Genomic DNA, 22,778 nt, shown 5'->3' on the forward strand with positions numbered 1-22,778 from the left:
GCACCGCACCTACTTCTGAATCATCAATTTAATAATCCCCTTTTCTCTTTCTTTTCCTTTTCACAATTCAAATCCACGTAAACAATAACTCTAAGCTAATTGCTCGGGTCCCTCACTCCCTTCTCCAGGATCACTTACTCTCCCCTGTTCAAGCTCAATTCTGGATTGAATCCTACAAGTTACAATAATCATCATCATTCATAGGATCATGCTGGGACTCATAATATATTTCTAGAATTTATCAATCATCCCCTTCACATCCAATCACAACTGTTCAAACTTGAAAACGTAGGTTTTCAAGGCAATTTGAAGGAATCACGGAATACTACTAATATGGTCCGTTACAAAGAATCCTTGTCATTCATATGCAGTCCATTTCTTCATCGAGAGGTCAAGAAGAGGATAGTTCTAGAGTTATAAAACTAGATCAAGATGGGGACCCCGTCCATGAAAGTCTGCTTGAATTTGTGAATATGATATATAATATTAAATATATCTAAATATTTCATTAACTTATCACAATTGTAGATTGTGCTGTGCTAACTTCGATCCTTCACTTATGCTTCTCTCACTACCTCGAGAAACGACTCTGTTCTTTGTAGTAATTAACCATCTTCATATTACTGGGAGGATTTTGTATCCTAAAGAATGGAAGTCAAAAAATGGATTCAAGACCCTTCCGAAATAAAACAGGATTTTTAGTGGTTGATAAATACAAGAACCCGATTGATCTGTTAATTTGTTGAGCTTTGAGGATTGAATAGGACAAGGAGATCTTCAAAGTTTGAGGTGTAAGGTTGAAATATCATTTACTAATATACTAATAGCTATAATTTTTATTTCACAGTCAAATTCAAACTCAGAAAGTCCATGCCTTGAATGAAAATATTGAACATCGATAACTATGAAATTATAAAGAACTTCCTTCTTAAAGAGCGAATCAAAATAGATTATATTAATTCTTGTTTTTGTAAATATAAATGATGAAAATATATATTTAAAGTCAAGATTTTATTATTTAAGATCTGTTGTGTATATCTTGTCTGTCCTACGACAGATTACGATCACGATCTCTACTAGGAGAATTAACGGTTCTAATGGATTTCAATCTCTACTGTGACATATACTTTGTCAAGATTTTATGTAAGCTATAATTATTAATTTTCTTAACGTGTGTACTAGGATATTTTGGATAATCTATTGTGTATGGATGAAAAAAAGATGTTTGAAAAGTTTCAGTCTTTAAAAACCCGTTTCTGTGACCTATCTAGCCATTTGAAAATGAAATTTGGCAAATTAAATGCACTATTAGTTGAGGGATTGACATGTTTTAATTTTAAAGTTATGTTGAATTTTAAAAGTTTCATTAAAATTCCTTCTGCAAGTTGTACAAAAGAATATAATCTCTCAATTTTCATTTTGAGGAAAAAAAAATCTTGCACAAAGAACTATTTCGGATACATAAACGATCACAAATCATGTACTCAACTCCAAATCGAATCAAATAAGTCTTTGTGTAGGTGCATAATATACATCGATAGGCTGTAAGAAACCCCTTTCTATTTTATAATACAGTAAATTGTGATATCTTCAACCTTTACTTCCATGTATACTGTATTAAATCTTTGTAAGTAAATTGCTCAATATAAATAATTTTATAAAATATAAAACTTAGGGCATGATTCAGAATCATTTATTGATTCCACTTCATTTTTTATTCAACTCTCAATATCCAGAAAAAAAAAAGAATTCAAGCTGATATTTAAAAAAACCTGTATTGAGTCAATATAGCCACTTCTTAAAGATTAAATTGTAAAGTATTAGATGTAAATTTATTTAATATATATAAAATATACATTTAAAGATATGGTGCATTATTGATTACCACACTACGGTATTCATTTGTATCAAACTGTATTTAATCCAAATTGGTATTAAGGAATACAAGCTTACTTTACTTAGGCTCAGTCTAACATTCCTTATATTCTATAACATCCATATTGCATAAATAATTATATAACATCTTTAACTTGTCCTCTAGTTAATCCAATATTAATATAAGCATTAATTTTAGTTGATAAGTGATTTTTAGTTAAGAAAACCTGCACAATCGGTCGGCCGGGATGTATTTTTGGATATTATATGGGATTTATGATGCTCAGGGAAGTGGCTGTAGAAGATTCTTTTTCACTCAATAGTTAGAGTACACTTGAGTGAACTGCTACCTGAATGTACGAAATACGAATAAACTGTAAAGGATTCGGTTCTTTTGATGATTTAGTTCTTTTAGTGAATTAGTTATTTTGTAAAAACAGATCAGTTGGTATGTTGGTAACTTTGCAATTGTTCGTGTCTGCAAATTAGAGTGCACTCAAAGTAGCAAACTAATGAAATACCGTCCAATACACAAATATATGCTTCTTCACTTGAATATATTGATAATAACTTATTAAAAAAGTCAAGGTGGATAGAAATACTTGATTGAGGTTAAGTTATATATTCTATATATGGGAAACTTACGGTATAAACGAACGAATCATTCATACAACTGAGTTGGTTCAGTACGTTCACTAAAAAGAGTTGTCCAAAAGAACGAAGTGATCACGGACGACACAGCACTAGTCAAGGACTAGTAGAAGAAATGAACTAGTACACCAATTAAAATGATATGGTTTTATATACTAATTCTTACTTTTTGTTTTATTCATTTATTTTCTATCAATGTTGTATTAATCCTCTGATATTTAAGATATTATCTATCACCTGACAAAGTTTCATAAAGCTGTCACTAACCATATCTGCGTTATTTACCCCTCGATCGTTTACATTTTTACAATCATAACAATAGTAACTTTTGTAATTCCAATTAATTATAGTTATTTATCTATTACTATAAATATTTGTTTAAATATCTTTATAATTCAATGTGGTTACTACAACTTTTTTTAATGAACTATTTAATAAGAAAATAAAACTTCTAGGCATTCATTTTTTCCCCTAAAAATGAACATTAAAAAGTATTCATTATTTAAATTTAAGATACTGTATTTTTACTACAAAACCGTCATTTCTATTTAAAAATAATGTAATGGCAACCTAACTTTAAATATTACTAAATTTTCTTATTATTTTGTGCAGAAAATGTTATGACTTCATTGAATGGCTCCGTGGTAATATTTTTTTTTTCATTTTCATCAAGAGATTTAACCACTTTTGTCTTTTCAATCCTTCAATCGAACCCGATCCATCTTAATTTAAGCAATTCTCTTTCTGAAAATTCATCATTAAGTTTCTTTATTTCTGCCTCTCTCTTTTAACTTTTTGGCGAAAGAAATAAATGAAAACATTATTTTGTAATTATACATGAATATCTTAGAACAAGGGTAGTTTATTAGAAAAATTATTTTTATGTTTGTGTGATTGTGTTATATTTGAAATACAGTATCATTTTAATTAAGATGCTGAAAAATAGTATTTTCTTGGCAAAAAGGGTGAAAGTGTTTTTTTGCTTTTTTTTCTTCTTCCATTTCATTACAGCATTAATGTTTTACACTTTACTATCAAATTAAAAAGTCCTATTTTCTTTATAAGACAGTGCGCACACAACCTTTTATTGCTCCTTGAACCCTTGGAAAATTCCTTGGCAATTTAAAAAAAAAATCAAAATATTCACTACATGACAATATACATATTTTTATTAAAATATTTTTTTTTTAATGACGAATAAAAAAAGTTTGGGGTCGGGGGAGGGGGGGGGGATGGTTGTAGTATTTTGGTTGGCCGAAAATATATTTATCTACGTTCATTTCTATTGTAAAGACGCAACTTTCACAATTGTTAAATCTTTGCTATCTCAATTTTCGTTTTGGGGCAATACTCCCTAATGTGGAGTCAGGAAAGCTCGCCTACCGAAAATTTGTATTGGGAAAGTTTGTGCTAGGATTACTCGCGCTGGGAAATTTTGTATAGGATGAAGCTAGCCGGGAGGAAGACTTGCCTTTCTTTATTTAATGTAAATAATAATTTCACTTAAGACAGATTCGTCATAGGCCTTTCAGATAACCTACTATGAGCATTTTTAGTAAGGTTAGTTCTAGTTTTTCATTATGGTAAAAATCGCTCAACCTATCATCTAAGAAGATACCACGTTCATTTTAAAGATGAGTTTTTGGTGGTATAACGGAAAGGCTACGGGAAACACGTTTTTAGTCATAAAATACGATGTTACATATTTCATATACTATAAATTCCAATAGATTGACAATATTGAATGTTCGCTAACTCCATAGGCTCATATTTCACGTCGAGCAAACAAATTATCAATCATGTTTTCATCAAAATGGACGATAGGAACAGTATCTAACTGGCGTAGTGAGATACTGTCAATTCCATGGACTCTTCTAATGTCGGATTAACGATTATTCCCTCTTTACCGCCAACAGAGGATCCATGGAGTGTCTCCGAGTACGAGCCTCTCTCATTTATCCACTTTATAATTAAGTATATAATCTTACAGTAAAAGTTAGATTCATACCCATATTGATAGTGGAACTTCAATATGCCATATAAATATTATGTTCCAAGATTTACAAAATTGAGCCAATGGGGATATTGAATTTAAAATATTAGAGGCTGTTTATATTAGAATTGTATAAATTATAAATTGTTAAAATTATGAATTGTTATATACTAAAAATATTTAATTTGTCATAATATAATATAAAAGTTATATTATTAAAATCATTTAATTGAGATATACAATAAAAAATTATGATGGTTTACATTATATTTAAATAATAATTATAATAAATTACGAGGAAACGAATATGGTTTAAATTTGGTATGTCATAGCATTGATAGTTTTACTATTCATTAATGAAATATTAAGTAACTTGATTAAAGTCTGAGTTTTGAGGTCATAAAGATGAATAAATGATCTATTTTACTTTTTCTGAAAATTTAATCATTGAAAAATTATAAATAATTTAAAAAAGTGTTTCGTGGTAAAGTCGTTGAATTAATAAAAATAATAAATTAATTTATATAGTAAAAAAAAGGATAAGATTTCATCAAGCATGCACCGTTATAGTAAAATTGAGTAAAAGTACAAAAATATATGCATATCACATATAGTAAAAAACAGTACAATAGTAATTAAACAATAGTAAAAACGATATAATTTTTTTATTTTATATTATTATTTAAATATTAATTTCACATAAGTGAGATTATTATTCAAATTAAATAAAGGAAGGCGATTTTTCCACCCGGCGAGCTTTTATATGCAAAAATGAAAATCCATTGTTAAATGGGCATGTTAAAAAAAAGAAACCGAAAATCAACATGGTAACCCTAACAATTTGAAAAATGCTATGGAAGAGAGAAAGAAAAATGGTCATGACGTTTCATTAAATCAGCTACAATCAGTTGTGACTAGAGAGGAAGGAAAAAAGGATATAATCAAGGATATTTTCTAGAATTATTCCTATGTCGATCCCTAATTCTACTCTGAGTCCAACAAGGACTTACACAATGAGTTCTTATATAAGAAGTATAAGAACTCATCGACAAATCCTCAGGATTACGTTACGTCTTTTATGAGCACACACGAAGGTTCTAACAGGTTTTGAATATAAATGAATCTATTTAGGAAAGTATGTGGACTACTCAGGAATTAAATAATAATGACAACTGCTAAGAAAAATTAAATTAATTCATTATACTACGAATTAAAAATTAATTGGGCAGCTAAAAAACAAACCGGATTTACAAGTATGCCTATATATATGAAATCTCCCAGTGTGAGTAATCCCAGGATAAATTTTCCCAACACAAATTTTCCGTAGCCGAGCTTTCTTAGATCCAAGTTTGTTGGAGGAACATTTTATGGATCTGACGCTGATGACACACCGACAAGAACGGTACTATGTTTTATGATTAAAAATGTAGCAACTAAATATAGTGATATATATTCTATGGTTCTGGTTGTCACAATAAATTCGAAAATTATTAAAGAGGGGGCTATTTTTGGAATTAAATTGATAACAGAAAATAGGATTAAATATGGTTGCATTATTTTGTGAGGGCCATGCCTCGAATCGAAAATTTTATCATCAATGATTAATTATTTAAATAAATTGAAGTTCCTTGTATCTAACAGGCCAATAAGATAATGTATCGATTACGGTGAAGAGGATTGTGAGGTGATAGAAGGTTTTTAAGATGAAATGGATAGAGTAGACTTTAAAACAGCATTGGAATTGTTGTATTTAACTGCACTTCACGTAAATCAATTATACCACATTATTTTTTGATCAAAAGAAGCAAATTATTTCTTAATAAATTCTTTAAGGGTATTTATGGCAACATTTGTCAACATATTAAAATGCAGAAAATGTACAATTCCTAATTAATTAATGCACGATAAAGGATAACAATCTATGGATTATGGCAATCAATTTATATTTAATTTGTTTAGTAAAAATTAACAAAAATAAAAAATACCAAGATACATTAATCTAAAAATAAGTTATCTATGGAATTGTACAATATGTAGAAAAATTTCTGAGTTGAATTCAAAATCTTGAATTTTTGTTTTGCTCCCTTTTCACAAATAAGGTATTTCTTAAATGTTAACCAGTTCTTTATTTCCTTGCTGATTATATATTTAAATACATAACATAATATGGTTTATGGAATTATTGTGTTCATTTGTTCTACTGGAATGCATAAGATGATATTGAATAATGATTCATTCTGACTGAGAATTTCATACTACTTAATAATTTATTGTGTTATGTTTGGAATCGAATGTGTAGTAAGGAAAGCGGAGCATTGAACAGAAGTAATGCAAGTTATGTAAATGAATACATTCTCGGCTCCACCTGTCGAGAGGTTTTGTGATTTAAAATAAGTGATGAGTCCCCCCTTTATTCCAGGTTGAGTCTTGGGATTTGGAGAGAGAGAGAGAAAGAGAGAAGGAGAGTGAGAAAAGGTGAAGAAGTAAATAAGAAGGAATGGTTTCTGGAGAGGAGTGGCGAACAGTGATCCACTTAGTATCTGGTGGTACAGGTGGAACTCTGGGCGCGATTTTGACTTGCCCTTTTGAGGTAGTGAAGACGCGACTGCAATCCTCGCAATCCTCCTGCCCTGGGCCTTACGTGCTCAGCTCGAATCCTTGGGCCTGTTTGAAAGACATAGTGAAATGTGAGGGACTGAGTGGTCTATTCAAAGGGCTGGGCCCGAATCTGTTGGGAGTGGCGCCCGCTCGAGCCATGTACTTTTGTGCCTACTCTTGGACCAAGGATCGTGTGAACGTGTGTCTTCCTGTGCGTAACCGGGACACTCCGTTCGTGCATGTACTTTCTGCTGCTTCAGCAGGTTGCAATTCTTTGTATTTGTGTGATTGATGCTTATTTCATTGCTTTCTTGATTGCCTCTTCCTTAGGCTTCACGGCGTCTACTCTAACCAATCCAATTTGGCTCATCAAAACACGTCTTCAGCTTGACCGAAATGCGGGGAATTCTTACGGAAGAATTCGCAAGTGTGTTGCTCAGATCTACCATAAACATGTAAGTATCCATTCCACTCTCTTTATATTTTTGTCTGTGTTCCTCCAATGACCAATGGAGAATGAGTACATCTTGACGAGTACCATTAGTATCATCCTTATATTTTGCGTCATTCATAAATATGTTCACATTGAAAGAAAAAGGTTCCTGTATATTTGTGATTACATCAAAGTTTCCTACTTCTTCTGCCTTCCGATTCCATTCAATTATGAATTATTTTCCTTTTCAGCTTTCAATTTTATATGCCTAATTCATATGTTGGGTTTCTTATATCATATCTGATAATTTTTCGACTCTTGAAATGTTATTGTGTGCCTGGATAATGTATTGCATTTTATCTTTCACTTCAAATAAAGGATTCGGACACTGATGGAGGGGCAAGTTGAGAACACATCTTTGTTTCTAATGTGTTCACAAGTTATTTCTTACGAATTTGAGTCCAGTATCGACTCTTCAAGTTCGATGGGACTTTAAGTCTACTAGGAAATTTAGAATCAAATGTTGTACCCTTTATACGTATTGTAGTCGAATCTAGTCTTAATGATATAATTCAAGTTATATCTCCTGGAAGTCCATGTCACATCTGATGTTTTTTTTTATGAGAGTATCAATATATATTATTAACTCAAATTATATCCCCAGAACTTTAAAATGATAGAATCTGATCTTTTTCTCATATAACATGCAAAATATTAATTGCTAACAAATGTAAAAATGCATTTTACTTAATATTCAGAAATGCCTTCAGAGTGAATGTGCTTATTGAAATAGTTATATTAATTTATAAATAAAATCCTCCATAGTTTAAGAGGATTAAGATGTTTGTGATTTAAGTCATGAACTTATTTTGGGATATATAAGGAGGTATGCGCGTGCCAGTTTTTTTTCTTTACTCTAAAGAAGAATTTCACTTAATTACTTCTACATATTTCGTAACTTGTAGCTTGATAAGACTTGTAAATAATATAAGTTTGGGCATATCCATAAATAAATGCATTTATTGAAAAATTTCAAGCTCAAGATTTCAGTTTAGTTCTCAACACATCCAATGGAGAAAATCAAATCTGAGATAACCCATGAAAGAGCTATAAGTCCTTAATTTTGCTTTGTCAAAGACAGAGAACATATAGAATTATTTTAGTGCTAAAATGGGTGTTGTTTTGATGCATATGATTGAATTAAATAAGAAATTATTCTCAACCTGTTTACTATATTTGATAGAAATAAATTTGCTAGGATGATCTCCATTGACATTATTACTAGAGGGGTGCAAAGTGACGTTCCCTAAGCAAATACATGAATAAATTCATGCTTCTTCAAAACTAAAGGTAGTATAGTTGTGATATTTTAAATTCTCAATAACCATGTGATTGTCTGTACAATGTGTAATGGTTAAACAATATGAACATTTTATTATCGAGTTATAGCCCTAGTGACGAACACTCTTAGTAATAGGACACCCATAGACGCACTCCCTGTGCCTTTGTTTCTAGTCTGCTGCTTTAATATTAGTGAAACCAGGCTTGTGAACGGAACACAAAATTGAACGGCGTTCCATGAAACGTGCATTCAATGAATGAACGGAATTCTTTGAGCCCTAAAAAAAAGAATTTGGCATACTTTTTTTTTTAATATGATTTGAAGGGCTAATAAAGCAAAGACGAACACACTTAGAAGACCTATTTTGTGGAAGTGGCACATAGGGAGGCTTAAGGGGGGCTCTTTTTGAAGGTTTTTATCGAACATGAAAGTTTCTATTACTCTACCTTAACTCGAACTAATTATGGATATGCCCATTTTCAATGTTTATTATTTTTGATAAGAGGATAGTCCTCTGTTCAATATCCTCTGTTCGTATTATTATTTATTTTTAGGTAAAATAAAAGTCATTATGGTCTACAAATACTTTAATAAATTAAATATATGTTGTACAATAATAAGAGCATATTAAGTATTAAACATAAAATAATCAGATAACTAACTATCAAACTAAGATTATATCAATTTAATTTTTAACTTATTTTAAATTCAATGCCAAGCTACAATTTAATTTAATGATTTAACTTACATAACTTTTTATGATGCTTTCTGTTAGCATATTTTGTCTTCTTAAATTGGATATACAATTTTTAAATAAATAAGGAAACTTTGTGCTGTGTCAACAGTTTGTAATATAGAAGATTAAAACAAAATAATTTAATTTTTGGATTAAGAAGTTATGTTCATTAACTTTGGCTTAAAATTTAATATATATTTTATTAAAAGTCATTGTCATCAAAACAATGTTTAATGTGTGTAGTTTTATTTTTTTTCAAGCCTTTTCTGTAAATAATTGTAATATTTACTACATACCGACTCGATGAAAAAATTCCCTATTTGGCGCATCTATGCTTATGTACTATATAATATATGCAAATATATTTTTGTTCTTATGATTACCATTTTTAATGAATATAGCCGCTTTAAGAGACGATGTAGGGCGAGGTTGGAAGGCGGTGCAGGTTTTCCGAAGGTACATGGTGGACATTGAGGCCCAGGAGAGCGGAGATATTTTCTCGTTGGGACTCCATCGTAAAAAAACAACATGGGAACTTTCTGTACAAATTCACAAAACCTCTACTTAATTTAGAAGGAGAGATATAAGGCTGCGAAGTTGTGGTGATTTTTTTTATGACTACCCGTTATAGTTACTGAATTATTAACTTCTTTATGTCGAGTGAAAATCACTCTTTTTGCTATCTATCCCCCTTTATTGTATCCCAGACTTATAAATAGGAATTTGAAAATTATCTCAATTGTGGTGTGCTTAAATCAAAACAAAAAGTATATGTTGGAGGTATTGTGAGCAAAAATTAAGTATATGTATTTTTTGGTTGGATATAGATTGTAATTTTCCTTTTGTTAAAAAAAAAAAAATACTAATGTTGGTAAGAACAAGATTTAAATGGTATACTAATGTTGGTAAGAACAAGATTTAAATGGTGTTATTAGTTATCCAGAGGAGAGACCGTTCCACATCCATTAACCAATGATGTGAACGGGAGAGTAGGAACAGCAGAGCACCAAAATTGCGTAGGACTAAATCCACTTTTAATTATGTGGTCCCTGACCCGGACACACACTTCACTTCTTGTAAGTGACCAAGGTTCTCTTCCTTCCTCCACGAGGCCCAAACTAAGACACAGTCCATATTGCTCCGCCTTCTGCAGACGAACGAGCGTTCTCCCCATCGACGAAAAAAGGCTACCCAACTCCAACAGGGCTAGCTTCGCCGACGATCCCACAGCAAGGAGGTCACGTGATCCTGATCCCATCCTCGTCGCCAATGTTGCGTCTTGACGAACGAGAGAGTCAAACTTATTTATAAGGTGGAGAGATCCAGGATGACCGAGAGACACGAGGAGAAGAATTCACGTGGAGGAATAATGTTACACTGTTTATAAGATCATGTGTATTCTAACTATACTCTTAATTTATTTACACAATACGAGACTATTTATACTACGTAAAATACAGTATTATAATACATAACGAATATACAAGAAGATAAGAACATCATGAAAGGAAATATGAAATACATAACAGAAACCGATCAGACAGTTGTTCTTGTCCATATTACTGTAGTTTTTTAACACCTTATCCCGGATATTATGAGCATTTAGCAATATGCCAATCCTAAATTTGAAAAAGTAGTTGTTTAATTATTTTCGAATATTTGAATAAATCAATAATAGCTTACCCTAGTTTTTACCAGAAGAAAGTTATGTTAGACAAACTACTTGTACGACATTTGAACAAAAGACCTCTTTGAGACCATTCAAGCCATTGTTCTTGACCATATTATTTATTTATGAATAAATTTAATTTAATAAAAAAGTTATTTGGAAAAAATTTAGCCTTATGAATCCGTTATTTTAGTATTACATTTTCATAATTACCATGTCCTTGACACTATTTACTGATAAAAACAACCTTAATTTGTTATGAATGGCTCTCAACATGCTGAAAATCTACTCTAAGTCACAATTTAAAATAGGTATGTTCCTATAATTTGTCTCCTCGGAATTTTCTAGGCCTCATAAATCGTTGTACGCTGTATTTTCATCTAAATATGTATTTAATTTGGTTTTGAATGGCTCTAAGTTGATATCGACGTATCAATGTTAAACAATAGTCAAGCTTACAAGTAAAGAGAATTCCATTCTATAGTGGTAATGACCTCGGTAATTGGGTTAAGATTATTATTAATTATTGATCATTCTTCATAAATAAAGTCATTTATAATCTCCCTAGCTTTAACAACCGATGATGCTTTTTCATTATGGTTGTTTAAATATTTGATGATAAATTAGAAATTATTGAAATAGTAAACAACTTCTTTTGAACAAGTTCCCTAGCGTATGACGATAGATGCTGGAGGTAAGGGAATTTGGTAAGAAGAAGTAAAGTTCCTTTTTCTTCGCGTTGTATTCAAAAGCTTTTTTTTTTAATTCTGAAACAAGCTCGTTTGTCTTAGGGAATTCTTTACGTCCAAGCTCAGCCACGATATAGAGTCCATGAGCTATACAAGTAATAAGTTTCAATTGAGAGTAGCTTCTTTGGAGGCATTCGTCGCTTTTTTACAGTAGGAACCTCCTTCGCTGATGAAAACTTCAAACTTATTTTTATCATAGTCCAAACCAAGAGTTTTTTGAATACTCTGGACGACAAAATTTGGAATATTAATAGCATTTTCAACTTTTATGTCTTATCATGTTGATTAGATGAGGACGACCCAAGAAACGGCCATCCAGAGGACCCATCAATATAGATGTCATTGATCGCTTCCGATTGTATTTAGTCTTATCTACAGCTATGAAAATATCCTTATCTCCAATTTCTCCTTAATTTTGTAGATCACAGTCTTGCTGATAACCTTCATTAATCTATATAGAGTCTATGTTCAAAAGAGTTACCCATTCAAAATTTAAGCCTCCTACCCTAAACGGTGTGAATACCCATAAAGGACAAACCTATATATTATATAATTGGTTGGAAAAAAAGTAATTTCGTATTTTTCGCTTTATTTCAATACTTTTAAATGAAGTGTTGTAATCATCCGATTGAATTCAAGTAGGCCTTTTCTGTTTAACAACTTTTTGCTAACGTGAATCCAACTTCATAATGCCCTGTTCGTAGAAGCCCTGGTCCCTATTGGCAAAAAACTAGGACTACCAATTTTTGCAGTCCTCTATTGAAGTCGAATTTGTGCCCCATGTGTGTTGGCCTTAGACTGGAACAGGTGGTAGTCACTTTGTGCTTGGTCGGGACTGCAGGGTTGATGCATAAGATCTTCCCATCTGAGCTCCTGGAGTTACTGACATGTCATCAAAGATGTGTGCGGCTTGGCGTTGTCTTGATGAAACACTATTCCTCTCCTATTCACCAGTGCAAGCTGCTTCTGTTCAGTTGTCAGTTTCAAACGGTCAAGTTGTTCACAGTAGAAGGCAAAATTGTTGTGAAAATGTATTTTATTAATTTAAAAAAAACAAATCTGACTGTCGTGCAACACAACCGAAAGAGTATGTATGGACCCTGTATACTTAGCAAATTTTATTGGTTGCTTTCGATGCGTTTTTCCCTTTAAGATAGTAAATATGTATAACATGTCGAATTTCTTCCTTTGTGACCTCTATAATCGACGCACGATAATTCAAGACTGAACTTACCAAGAGCAATACTGTTGTACTGTGTTAGTAGTATACGCTCACCTCTTAACAACACCTAATATCCTATTAGACCAATATTAAACAATATATACTTAATTAAAAAAAGGGCAGGAAATACGACATTACTTTTTCCCAACCTAATGTATACAGATTTGTAAGATGAAATATCTAATGACAAAAATATTAATAAACTGTAGTGCTTCTTGCTAGCTGATACGATAGAACTTTCAAAATAAGGAATGTATTTATTTTTATTTGGTCTCACAACGTCTCCACCAAAAAGGATAATACAGTACTAAATTTAGTTGGTAGTTTGCCAGTTCTTTCCAAAATAATTGTAGGGGATTGATATCAGCTTAACACGAGCTAATTCTTATTCGAACAATCAATGCTAAGAACACTAATTAGGAAAAAGAAGCCGAAACATCAACATTTGACAACAAAATACTGAGATTTTTTTATTTTTTTTTGTGGGTGGAGTGACTGATAAGAGGACAATCATTTTTAAAAGTATTTATAGTATATTACCAACCTTTTATATATCTGGGATTACCGACATTTTGAGAGTTACATAAAATCTGACCTCTAACAGTGCTCTTGATGCAAACCATGAACAAAGTATGGTTCCATATATTTTTTTAAATTTATATATGAATAAAACAAGTCAACAAAATTTTGTTTTGTCTATAATATTTTGAAGTCTATATTCAATTTTAATACTACTCGACAAACTGAGCACAAATCTGTAAGTGTTTTTTTCGTGTCAATCTTGTTTTGAGAGTTATCGTTTTGATTTTTTGAGTATTTTTATCCTTGTTATAGGTTTGAGCCAACCTTTGAGTAAGAAAAAAATCAGAAATTTACATTAAAGTTAGTTAATTAATAGCAACATTTTATGGATTTTCAAGTATGTGCTTTTATTTTATATGCGATTATATAATATAGAGAAAATGCAATTTAAAGGTTAAGAAATCACCATATTTTATGGTTTTTGTTTGAAAAGGAATAACACTTCAGTTTTTAATTGGTTTTATGCAAAGAGAGTTTATTTTAAATATAAATATTTAAATTACCTTTTTAAAAAAAAATTGGGTTATGTGAAGAAATGTTTAATATTCTGTGATAATGGGACAAGAGAAATATATTAATAGATATATATTACTATAGTACCTCATATTATTAGGTGTTGACGAATATACCATTTGCTTTGACAATATAGAAGATAAGTCCCCTACATATCCTCCGTCTTACTCTCGGTTTTTCATGACCACTCTCACACGAAGTTATTTAATACTTAAACTTTCTCGCTTAAAGAATAAAATAATAACAATAACAGCTTAAGAATTTTTTTAAATATAGTTTGATGAGTTAGGGAGTACTTAAGCTCGTTAATAAACCTTATTTATTTCTCTAAATTTTAAATAAAGTATTTCTCTTTTCTTTGTCTTTTTAATCTGAGTTGAACTGAACTCCTGCGAGATTCATTCATTTTCAAATATATTCATATTTCATACAACACTTAACATATACTGAAAATGTTTATGAATAGAGTTAACATTTTTGTAATGAAAAAATTACCTTAAAAAATTAGTAAAGAAAAAAGGGTTGGTATCTTTCTTCCTTTTGTTGATTATTTAATAGGTCGTATAGGTTTAAACTTTTCCGTCTGAAGTAAGCATTATGGCCTATTTTTGGAGTAAATTGTTTTAAAATGCATTATTAAATAAATACATATGAATTAAAATATAATTACAATCTTTTTCTTCACTAATACTATTTTAAATGTTGAAAGTTCTTCTCTTTATAGAAGTAATTAATTTTCTTTTCCCAAATCATGTAACTGACAGCTATATTAAAAAGGGGCTTAACTTAGTAGTATCATATGTCTTGCTGCCGCCTTTTCCTTGTACTCTTTTTTTTTTTCCTTACAAAAATGTCAACTCTAAATATTCATTAAGATAAAATTTGTAGAGCAATTTTTATACAGTGCTACCTTTAGAATATACTCCCTTCTTTTCTTTATACTGTAAAGGTATATGATGTACAAATGATGACTTTTTTCATAAATTATTGTTTACTCACTAGATGGCTCTTAAGGTGAATCAATATTCCTTTTTCAAGACAATTAGCAATATTTTATGCTTAAGAACATATGTTTATCTCAATTCAGTCAAATTTTATCAACTCACTGATTATTTAAATTGTATATTATGGTCGCATAATGAAATTCCCTTATTTTCTTAATGAAACATCCTTTTTAGATAGAAGGAAGTAAGATTTGATGTTATTATATGTAGTATATACCTAGAAGTGCTGCTTTGTTTTGATCGAAAGAAATATGTCAACCTTTTATAGATTTTTTCCTTAGTAATATTGAATACCAATTAATATTGCAGCTGAGCTAGACCATCTGGTTCCAATTATTTTTTTAAATGAAATTGCAAAGATTTACGCTTCAAATAAGTTACTTTGGCGTAATACCAATTTTAACGAGTGTTTTTTCCTTCCTTCCTTTTAAAATATTATTTAATTACTTGAATTCAAGATCCTTAGAGGCAAGGTATATCAGAGACGCTTTTTTTAATGAAATTTTTATTGGTATACACGCCCAATTCTTTCTTGTAATATCGTAAAATATCTAAATGTTATAAATGTAAACAATAGTTCGTAATTCTTGTGGCAAGTTTCCTTCTTTTTAATTATAATTTGATCAGATTATGACTTATGGCTAGGGATTTTATTAATTATTCGAACAAATACCATTTTATTTGGGACTACATCTTATGTGTTCATGAGAAACGTTCATTTGCAAAGAGGAATTCTAATCTTTGTTTCCTTGCCTCTATTTCTGTAGAAAGAGTTTTGACTTGCTCTCATCCTTATTTAGATGGAGCATGGTAATGTCAAAAAAGTTAATCCTCTGAATTTGGTTGTTTATTGACCAATGACTAACTTACGAAGATAAGGATGAGTTGACATCGTTTTGGATCCGGATCTTGCTAGAAAATATTTATATAGTCAATTCATAAATTACTTCTTGACCTTGATGATCGATTAATAACTTAAGGAGAATTCGAAAAAGTATTAACTGTGCAATGATTGGTTTCTATATTAATGTTGTTTTTGAACGTCAATAAAAGTAATTTGAAGTCTTGGCATGACAAGTAATTTAGAGGAGTTTAAGGGAAGTGACCAATATTTCTTCTCGCTAAAGTCACGATAAATTTAATCATTGAGTGTGATATTCTATATATATCTATATTACATAACTAATATATACATACAACAATGGTTGGATGTAATTGAATTAACATTCCATTCCAATAATACTACTATAATATATACATACATAAATATACTATATGCCCCTTTTCTTTTATGATAACACTTTATCTATAAACATAAATATAAACTTTATCATACATAATTTATATTTACATCAAAACTTACAGATATATCAGGTTTAATAAACCTGCGGTTTCTTATAAGAATCTTTCCATTTCTCAGCCTTACCTTAGACGTTTGGACGTTGATTCTTTCAACAACTATTTCCATAAGGTCCCACAACATACTAACTGTTTTGAATTCTAAAGTTAGCACCCATTTGAATGGTGTCCTGATTTCTTGTTTTTCGGTTGTGGTAGGAATTTCGCTTTTTTTAATATTTTGTTTCTTCTCTTCTCCCACTCGACCTTGGTCAATGATTTTGAATTTTCTAAGTTTGATGTTATTTGTTGGAACAACGGATTGAATTTGATGAACGAACAATATTTCTGGTAGGCTTCTTCTATGGTCTTTTAGTGCTTTCCTCCATTCTAATATTGCTCTGAGAAACAATTTGCCGTTGATGTTTCCGGTCTTCTTAACAAGAGTCATCATGGCTTTTACACGTGCTTCAGTATGCCCATTGCTTTCAGGGAGATAAAGACTTTCTATGCTCCCCCATTCTTTGAGCCACTCCTTCCATTCATTTGACTTGAATTGAGGTACCCCATTCGATCAACATTTCAATGGAATTATAACATAGAAAATATGTCTTTGGGCATTTAACAAATGAGTACAAAAATGGATACAGAGAATAACAGTAAACCATAACTAAATAATATTTTTCCCCGATTTGAAATATATATAGCAACACCTCTTCAAACGTGCGATTGATTGGTTCATTTTCACTCCATATATCTTATTTGGCTTGTGATGACTGATATCGTTGGGATAAGTCACATGAATTAACTTTTTCTTCTATTTCCTTATCAATCATTTGACCAATACACCGTTTGACGAGCTCTTTGTTCGGTTCGTACGATCCCTTGATGACTGTCGTGTAAAGCATTTAATATAGACTTACGTAGTCTAATTGGAACAACTATTCTTCTTTCATATAAAACAATTCCGTTCTTTATTTTTAAATGCCCAAAAAACATACGACTTTCAAGAATAGTTATTAGGTATATGAAATATTATCACACGCCTGTTTTCCCCGGAAAGGAATATAATAATTTTGGCCATTTTTCTACGATTTAGAAAATATTTCTGTCATTTTTTAAGATATTTAAATTTTATAAACGGTAAAGTGAGTAAAAGTGTTCCAACTATCATGTGACGAAATTTTAAATGCCTGAGATCAACTATATTACCTCTGATAACCTACAAAATACTTATTAGTTTAAATTTAATCAAAGTTTAATTTAAATTTATGATGAATATTTTTATTATTAAATATGTAAATGTAGATTACTATATTTGCTACTACATTGGTTTATTTACAATTATTTATGTAATTAATTTAAGAATATATCTATAACATAATTAATGGATAAAAAATGTTTAATGTTTTCAATCTTTAATTAATGATTATGTAAACCTCAAATGTTTATTTTAAAGAAACTTAATTTTATGACACTATAATTATAGCACACATTATAACCTAAATTTTTTATTTATTATGTTGATTTGTTTTGAATGAATATATTTATGTTTTTGCAATCTGATTGAATACACGAATGCAACTGGAAGAACTAACATGAAAATAATTTTTTTTAAATTAATTCCGTAATAGTGTTAGGCCTTACTATATACGTAGCTAATTCTACATCATAACTTCCTGTGTCGTAAATACAGAGTTCAATCATAAAAAAATAATACTTTTCATAATTTGAAGCAAATGATAAATGAAGAAATAATTTTTTTAATGCTGAAATCTATAAAGTTAGGTCGTATGCATAGGACAAAATTAAAACGATATCCTGGTTAAGTTCAATTACAAATTATTCATAGGAATATTGAAAAAGATAATGTTATTTCAGCAACAGATAGAATAAATGAGAGGACAAATTGGATGGATTAACTTTTGATCAGGTTATGTTATAATTCAAAGATCAAAGTGATCCAGTTAACGAATATATGAATTCCATAATAAATGGTACATCATGCAGAGGAAGACATGGTGAAATATGTAAATAAATTCAAAATTAAAGAATAGGATGAGGAAAAACAATACAGCCGGTTATTGGACATCTACACGAAAGCAACTCACTAAGAAATACATGTACATCAAATAGAAACAGATTTATTACTTCGAGAATTGATGTTTACTATCCTTAAGCTATATGGATAATTATATTTTATCTAAATATTATTTTTTATTTGTAAATATTTTTAACAATTAATTAAATATAAGTATTAAATGTAATAATTGTTTAATTCATATTTATACTTTTCACTACTATTTTATTAAATACTTTAAAAAAATGCAATAGATAATCCCTCAAAAAGTTGTTTCAAAATTAATTTATCTTATATGAAAATATTATTTATAAATCTGATAATTTAATATAATGTCTGTTTATTATCATCTTAGATACAATTTTAAGATTTATACAATAATTTCCAAGTAACTATTTTTCAATTTGATGTTAGCTACAAAAAAATCAACTATTTCTTCTTCTTTTCTTCTCTGTGTGCCATTAAATCTTAACGCTAGGGGAAAAAATATTATTTCGAGTATTATGTTGAATTGTGTAGCTGTAAAAAATATGTAAATCTTGCTAAGGAAATACGAAATCTCCGTCGAAAAAATATTGAAAAAATTACTATCACTGTAAACAGAATATAAAGCTATATGTAATCACATACCTATTAGCTATATATATTAACTTTTATAATTTATTACAAAACAACCCTAGCGAGATAAACATTAATTGAACTATTTATTATTCTGTGTAGACCTGATTTTTTAAATAATTGTCGTAACTAAATTTATACCACTTATTTTCTCACTTTTTTATTTAAATATTGTTCAAAGTCCTATTGGTGATAAACATGGACGATAGCTAGAGGTAGGATGAGTGCATGAGTTAGGAAACCTGTTCAAGGCTTGGAGTAGGAAGAGGGGTTGAGGTTGATAACGGGTTAAGGTAAGTAGAAAGTTAGTTGTAGGTAGAAGTGCTTGAAAAGTAATCAATAATTAATGAAGGTTTTTTCTCTTGTTCTTACTATTGATCAGAGGAATATTATTTCTTTCAATGTATTCCATATGTCAAAAGAGCTTCTTCAAATATATAATTATAAACAAGTAATTTTTCAGATGAAATTCGAATGAGTATGTAAATTACCAAAGGTACTTTTGGACATTCCCTACAAGAAAGAAAAAGTGATTTGGATTACATGTTACATATTTTCCTCGAATAATGAGCTTCATTTTATGTTCTTTTTATCCACATCTGAAAAATATTTAACAACATAGATTTCAAAAGAATCTTTGGAAATTCTCATTATTCCCAAAGACTGATCCTTACGAAAGGCCACTTCTTGGAGATAAAATCCAATCTGTAAAGATTGCAAACCATTTCTTGTTCTTCCTTGTCTACACAACGAAGTGTCACAACATAGTAGAATATCGAATATCGATTTAGGAGGCAGAATTAATTTCTTAGATCATAGTTAATATAATAAGTAGGTAAATAACACTTAAAAACTTGATAACAATGACGTCAATTGGTGTATCATTTATTTATATAGATATTTGAGAGAAATGCGAATAAATATTTGAGAAATTCGTTTTAATTAATATCTTAGGCTATTAATAAGTTAAATTATATTTAAAAAGTCTTCTCAGGGCCAATTTTAGTCAGTCTAACTTATTGAACACACTAAGTTATAGGTAATATTATTGAGTACCTCATCCAATCTCATAAATTTGAACATGAACCCCATAATTGACCAAAGTAAGTCTATGAACTATTTTGCCTTTAATATATGAATAAAATGGGAATTTCTCAATAATTTGACTATACACCAGCGTACTTTGTAGTTGATGAACCATATTTGTTCTTAAACACTCAGGTATTTTTACCCTAAAAATCTTTCATCAAGTTCTTGATTTTTGGATGCTAGAAGTGCTCTTCATTGTAACCATCTATTATCTTAGTAGCTTTGAGAAAAAAGATGAATGCCTTCTCAGATGTTTTCATTCCCATAGTGGCCATCTACAGAGATATACCCTCTCTTCTCTTTTTATAATTTCGATTTTAAAAAAAAGTTTTAGTTGAATCATAATTCCAGATGGGAAGAATTGACCCAAAATTAGCTAAATAAAAACTCAGTTTTGGGCCTTTTTTTCCTGCTTCTTTTTGAGAAAAAATTGCGAATTACTAGTAAGCTAATGACATTATAGAGAGCAACAAATATGACTTCTATAAAAGAAATGAGCCTTATAGAATCAATACAGAAGTTGTGTGAGCAAAAAAATGCAAACTTTCTTTTCATAGATTACTCAATAGAAAGATAGGAATGAGAAAAAATACTTATCTGCGACCTATACATTAGTTGTAAGAAATGTTAGTAATTTCATGAGGTTTTATGCATATGGAATTTCTATAAAGAAATTTGGAAAAACGATATCCTCCGAAAGTTAATCAGAAGTGCAGAAAGCAATCAATCTTTATTTTCTGAAGCAAATACACTGCGCTTTCTTGTTTGTTCTAATACGGAAGCCCAGACGCTTCCTAGTATATTCACAGAACAACAGAGTTCTTGAGGACGTTGAGATAGATCCTCTTAGTGAACCTTTGCATTCACTGGGAGAAGAAGGGTGGTATGAAGTGCCCTCAGTCAAGACAACGCTGAGTACCATGATGGATGTGGGTTGCTTACTCTTCTGCTTTGAAACGACTTCGACCTTGCCATAGGTGATTCATCTGTCGATTTTCAGTTTCTATGTCCGTGCCGTATCTTTTTTTTTTCGTACGAGGAGGAATCTTGAAATGCTCCACGATCTCTGTGCAGCGATTGCCCTCGGGTAGTGGCAGAGAGGAAGTGAGGAGCAAGTTCTGTACAGCCATATTCACCATCATCGTGCTTACAGAGTAATCCTTGGTCAGCTTTTACATAGGCTTTGTTAGATTCACGGAAATTGACCTTGAAACCAAAATTTGTTTGGATTTATCTTTAAGACGCTTATTATTTAAAAAAATAATTTCTATTGTTTAATTTTCCTAATTTTTTTTAGATAATTTATATTTTTTCACATATAATAACTGACCTTATAATTGATCTAAATTCTCGAAAAGTTTTCAAAATATCTAAATTTCAAAAAGATATATATGATTTATTAAGTACAATTAGGCATGCTTGTTATTATAAAAAGCTGGAACTTAATTTGAAGTTGAGGAATTCAGAGCACTCATCCGAAATATTTGAAGCCGTTTGAAATTACGAATATATTGTCAACACTTATTTTTATGTATATTTGTATTTTACGTTGTCAGTTGAAGTAGCCAGTAGTCAAAGAGCTTCTCACTCTTTAATATACGGAATACGAATTTCAAATGATTGAAATGAGGATAAGTTCCTCCAATAAAGATTTCCTAATAATATGTTTCATATAAGAGCAGCTTCTTAAACAGAGCAAACCACTTCATTATTAAATTCTAGCATCGGCTCTCTAAAATAGTAGACGAATGGCTATAGTAATAAATTATTTTGTATCAAGCAATAATACACGGAATATACATATATAACGGGAATATCAGAAGAAGAAAAATATTCATTTGAACAATATTTTAACTGTATTTCATAAGTAATAGTTATCACGTTAGTGAATAATATGAGATTAAAGTTGGGGGTACTCTCAGGTCCTGTCGGTGCCTATACTGTCCAAGACGGTAAAAAAGGGTGTTGTTAAGTATCTCACACATGTAGAAACGCCTCTTCTAACTCAACAACGGCAAGAAGTTTGCCTGAAGTTTGTAGGCGCCTATTAAACAGCTTGTAGCACAATGGTGGAAAAAGTCTCATTTTTGCCTATTCAGTTATTAATAAGCAGAATGATAAGGTCATTTGATTCAACCAGGCCATCTATGACCTCAGGAAAGTATCAACATCTAGCACCCGGCATCTTTGATGATTTTAAGAGTCGTGGCATCAACTGGGGACAAGATGGTGCCCATGTGGTTTCTAAAGGCTTATAAGCTTACTAGTGCGGACTACTTAGAGATT

General features: G+C 30.5%; 1 protein-coding gene and 2 long non-coding RNA genes across 17 annotated transcripts in view; 2 read left to right on the top strand and 1 right to left on the bottom strand.

Moving 5' to 3' along the window:
• Positions 1-324: 324 nt before the first annotated feature.
• On the top strand, positions 325-2,089 carry LOC121126970 (uncharacterized). Its single transcript, XR_005867381.2, has 4 exons — positions 325-467; positions 529-791; positions 848-1,143; positions 2,075-2,089. It is a non-coding gene; the product is annotated as an uncharacterized lncRNA (long non-coding RNA).
• A 4,734-nt stretch (positions 2,090-6,823) lies between these two features.
• LOC121126968 (solute carrier family 25 member 36) overlaps positions 6,824-22,778 on the top strand; it is a 35,040-nt gene continuing 19,085 nt past the window's right edge. For 14 of the 15 annotated variants that reach the window (XR_011782943.1, XR_011782944.1, XR_011782938.1 and 11 more), the window contains exons 1-2: positions 6,944-7,380; positions 7,448-7,572. Coding sequence is in view for 4 of the 15 variants with exons in the window: in XM_040722322.2 (XP_040578256.1) it covers positions 7,017-7,380; positions 7,448-7,572 (489 nt within the window). In the remaining 11 variants the exon portion in view is untranslated. Of the gene's footprint in view, positions 6,859-6,938; positions 7,381-7,447; positions 7,573-22,778 lie in introns of those variants that run through there. The other variant, XR_005867375.2, reaches the window with a different exon arrangement.
• LOC139906859 (uncharacterized) lies at positions 11,009-17,867 on the bottom strand. Its single transcript, XR_011782949.1, has 2 exons — positions 11,312-17,867; positions 11,009-11,247 (listed from the first exon to the last, which is right to left on the bottom strand). It is a non-coding gene; the product is annotated as an uncharacterized lncRNA (long non-coding RNA).

The sequence above is a fragment of the Lepeophtheirus salmonis genome, chromosome 12 (genome assembly GCF_016086655.4).
Source record: "Lepeophtheirus salmonis chromosome 12, UVic_Lsal_1.4, whole genome shotgun sequence".
Classification (NCBI taxonomy): domain Eukaryota; kingdom Metazoa; phylum Arthropoda; class Copepoda; order Siphonostomatoida; family Caligidae; genus Lepeophtheirus; species Lepeophtheirus salmonis.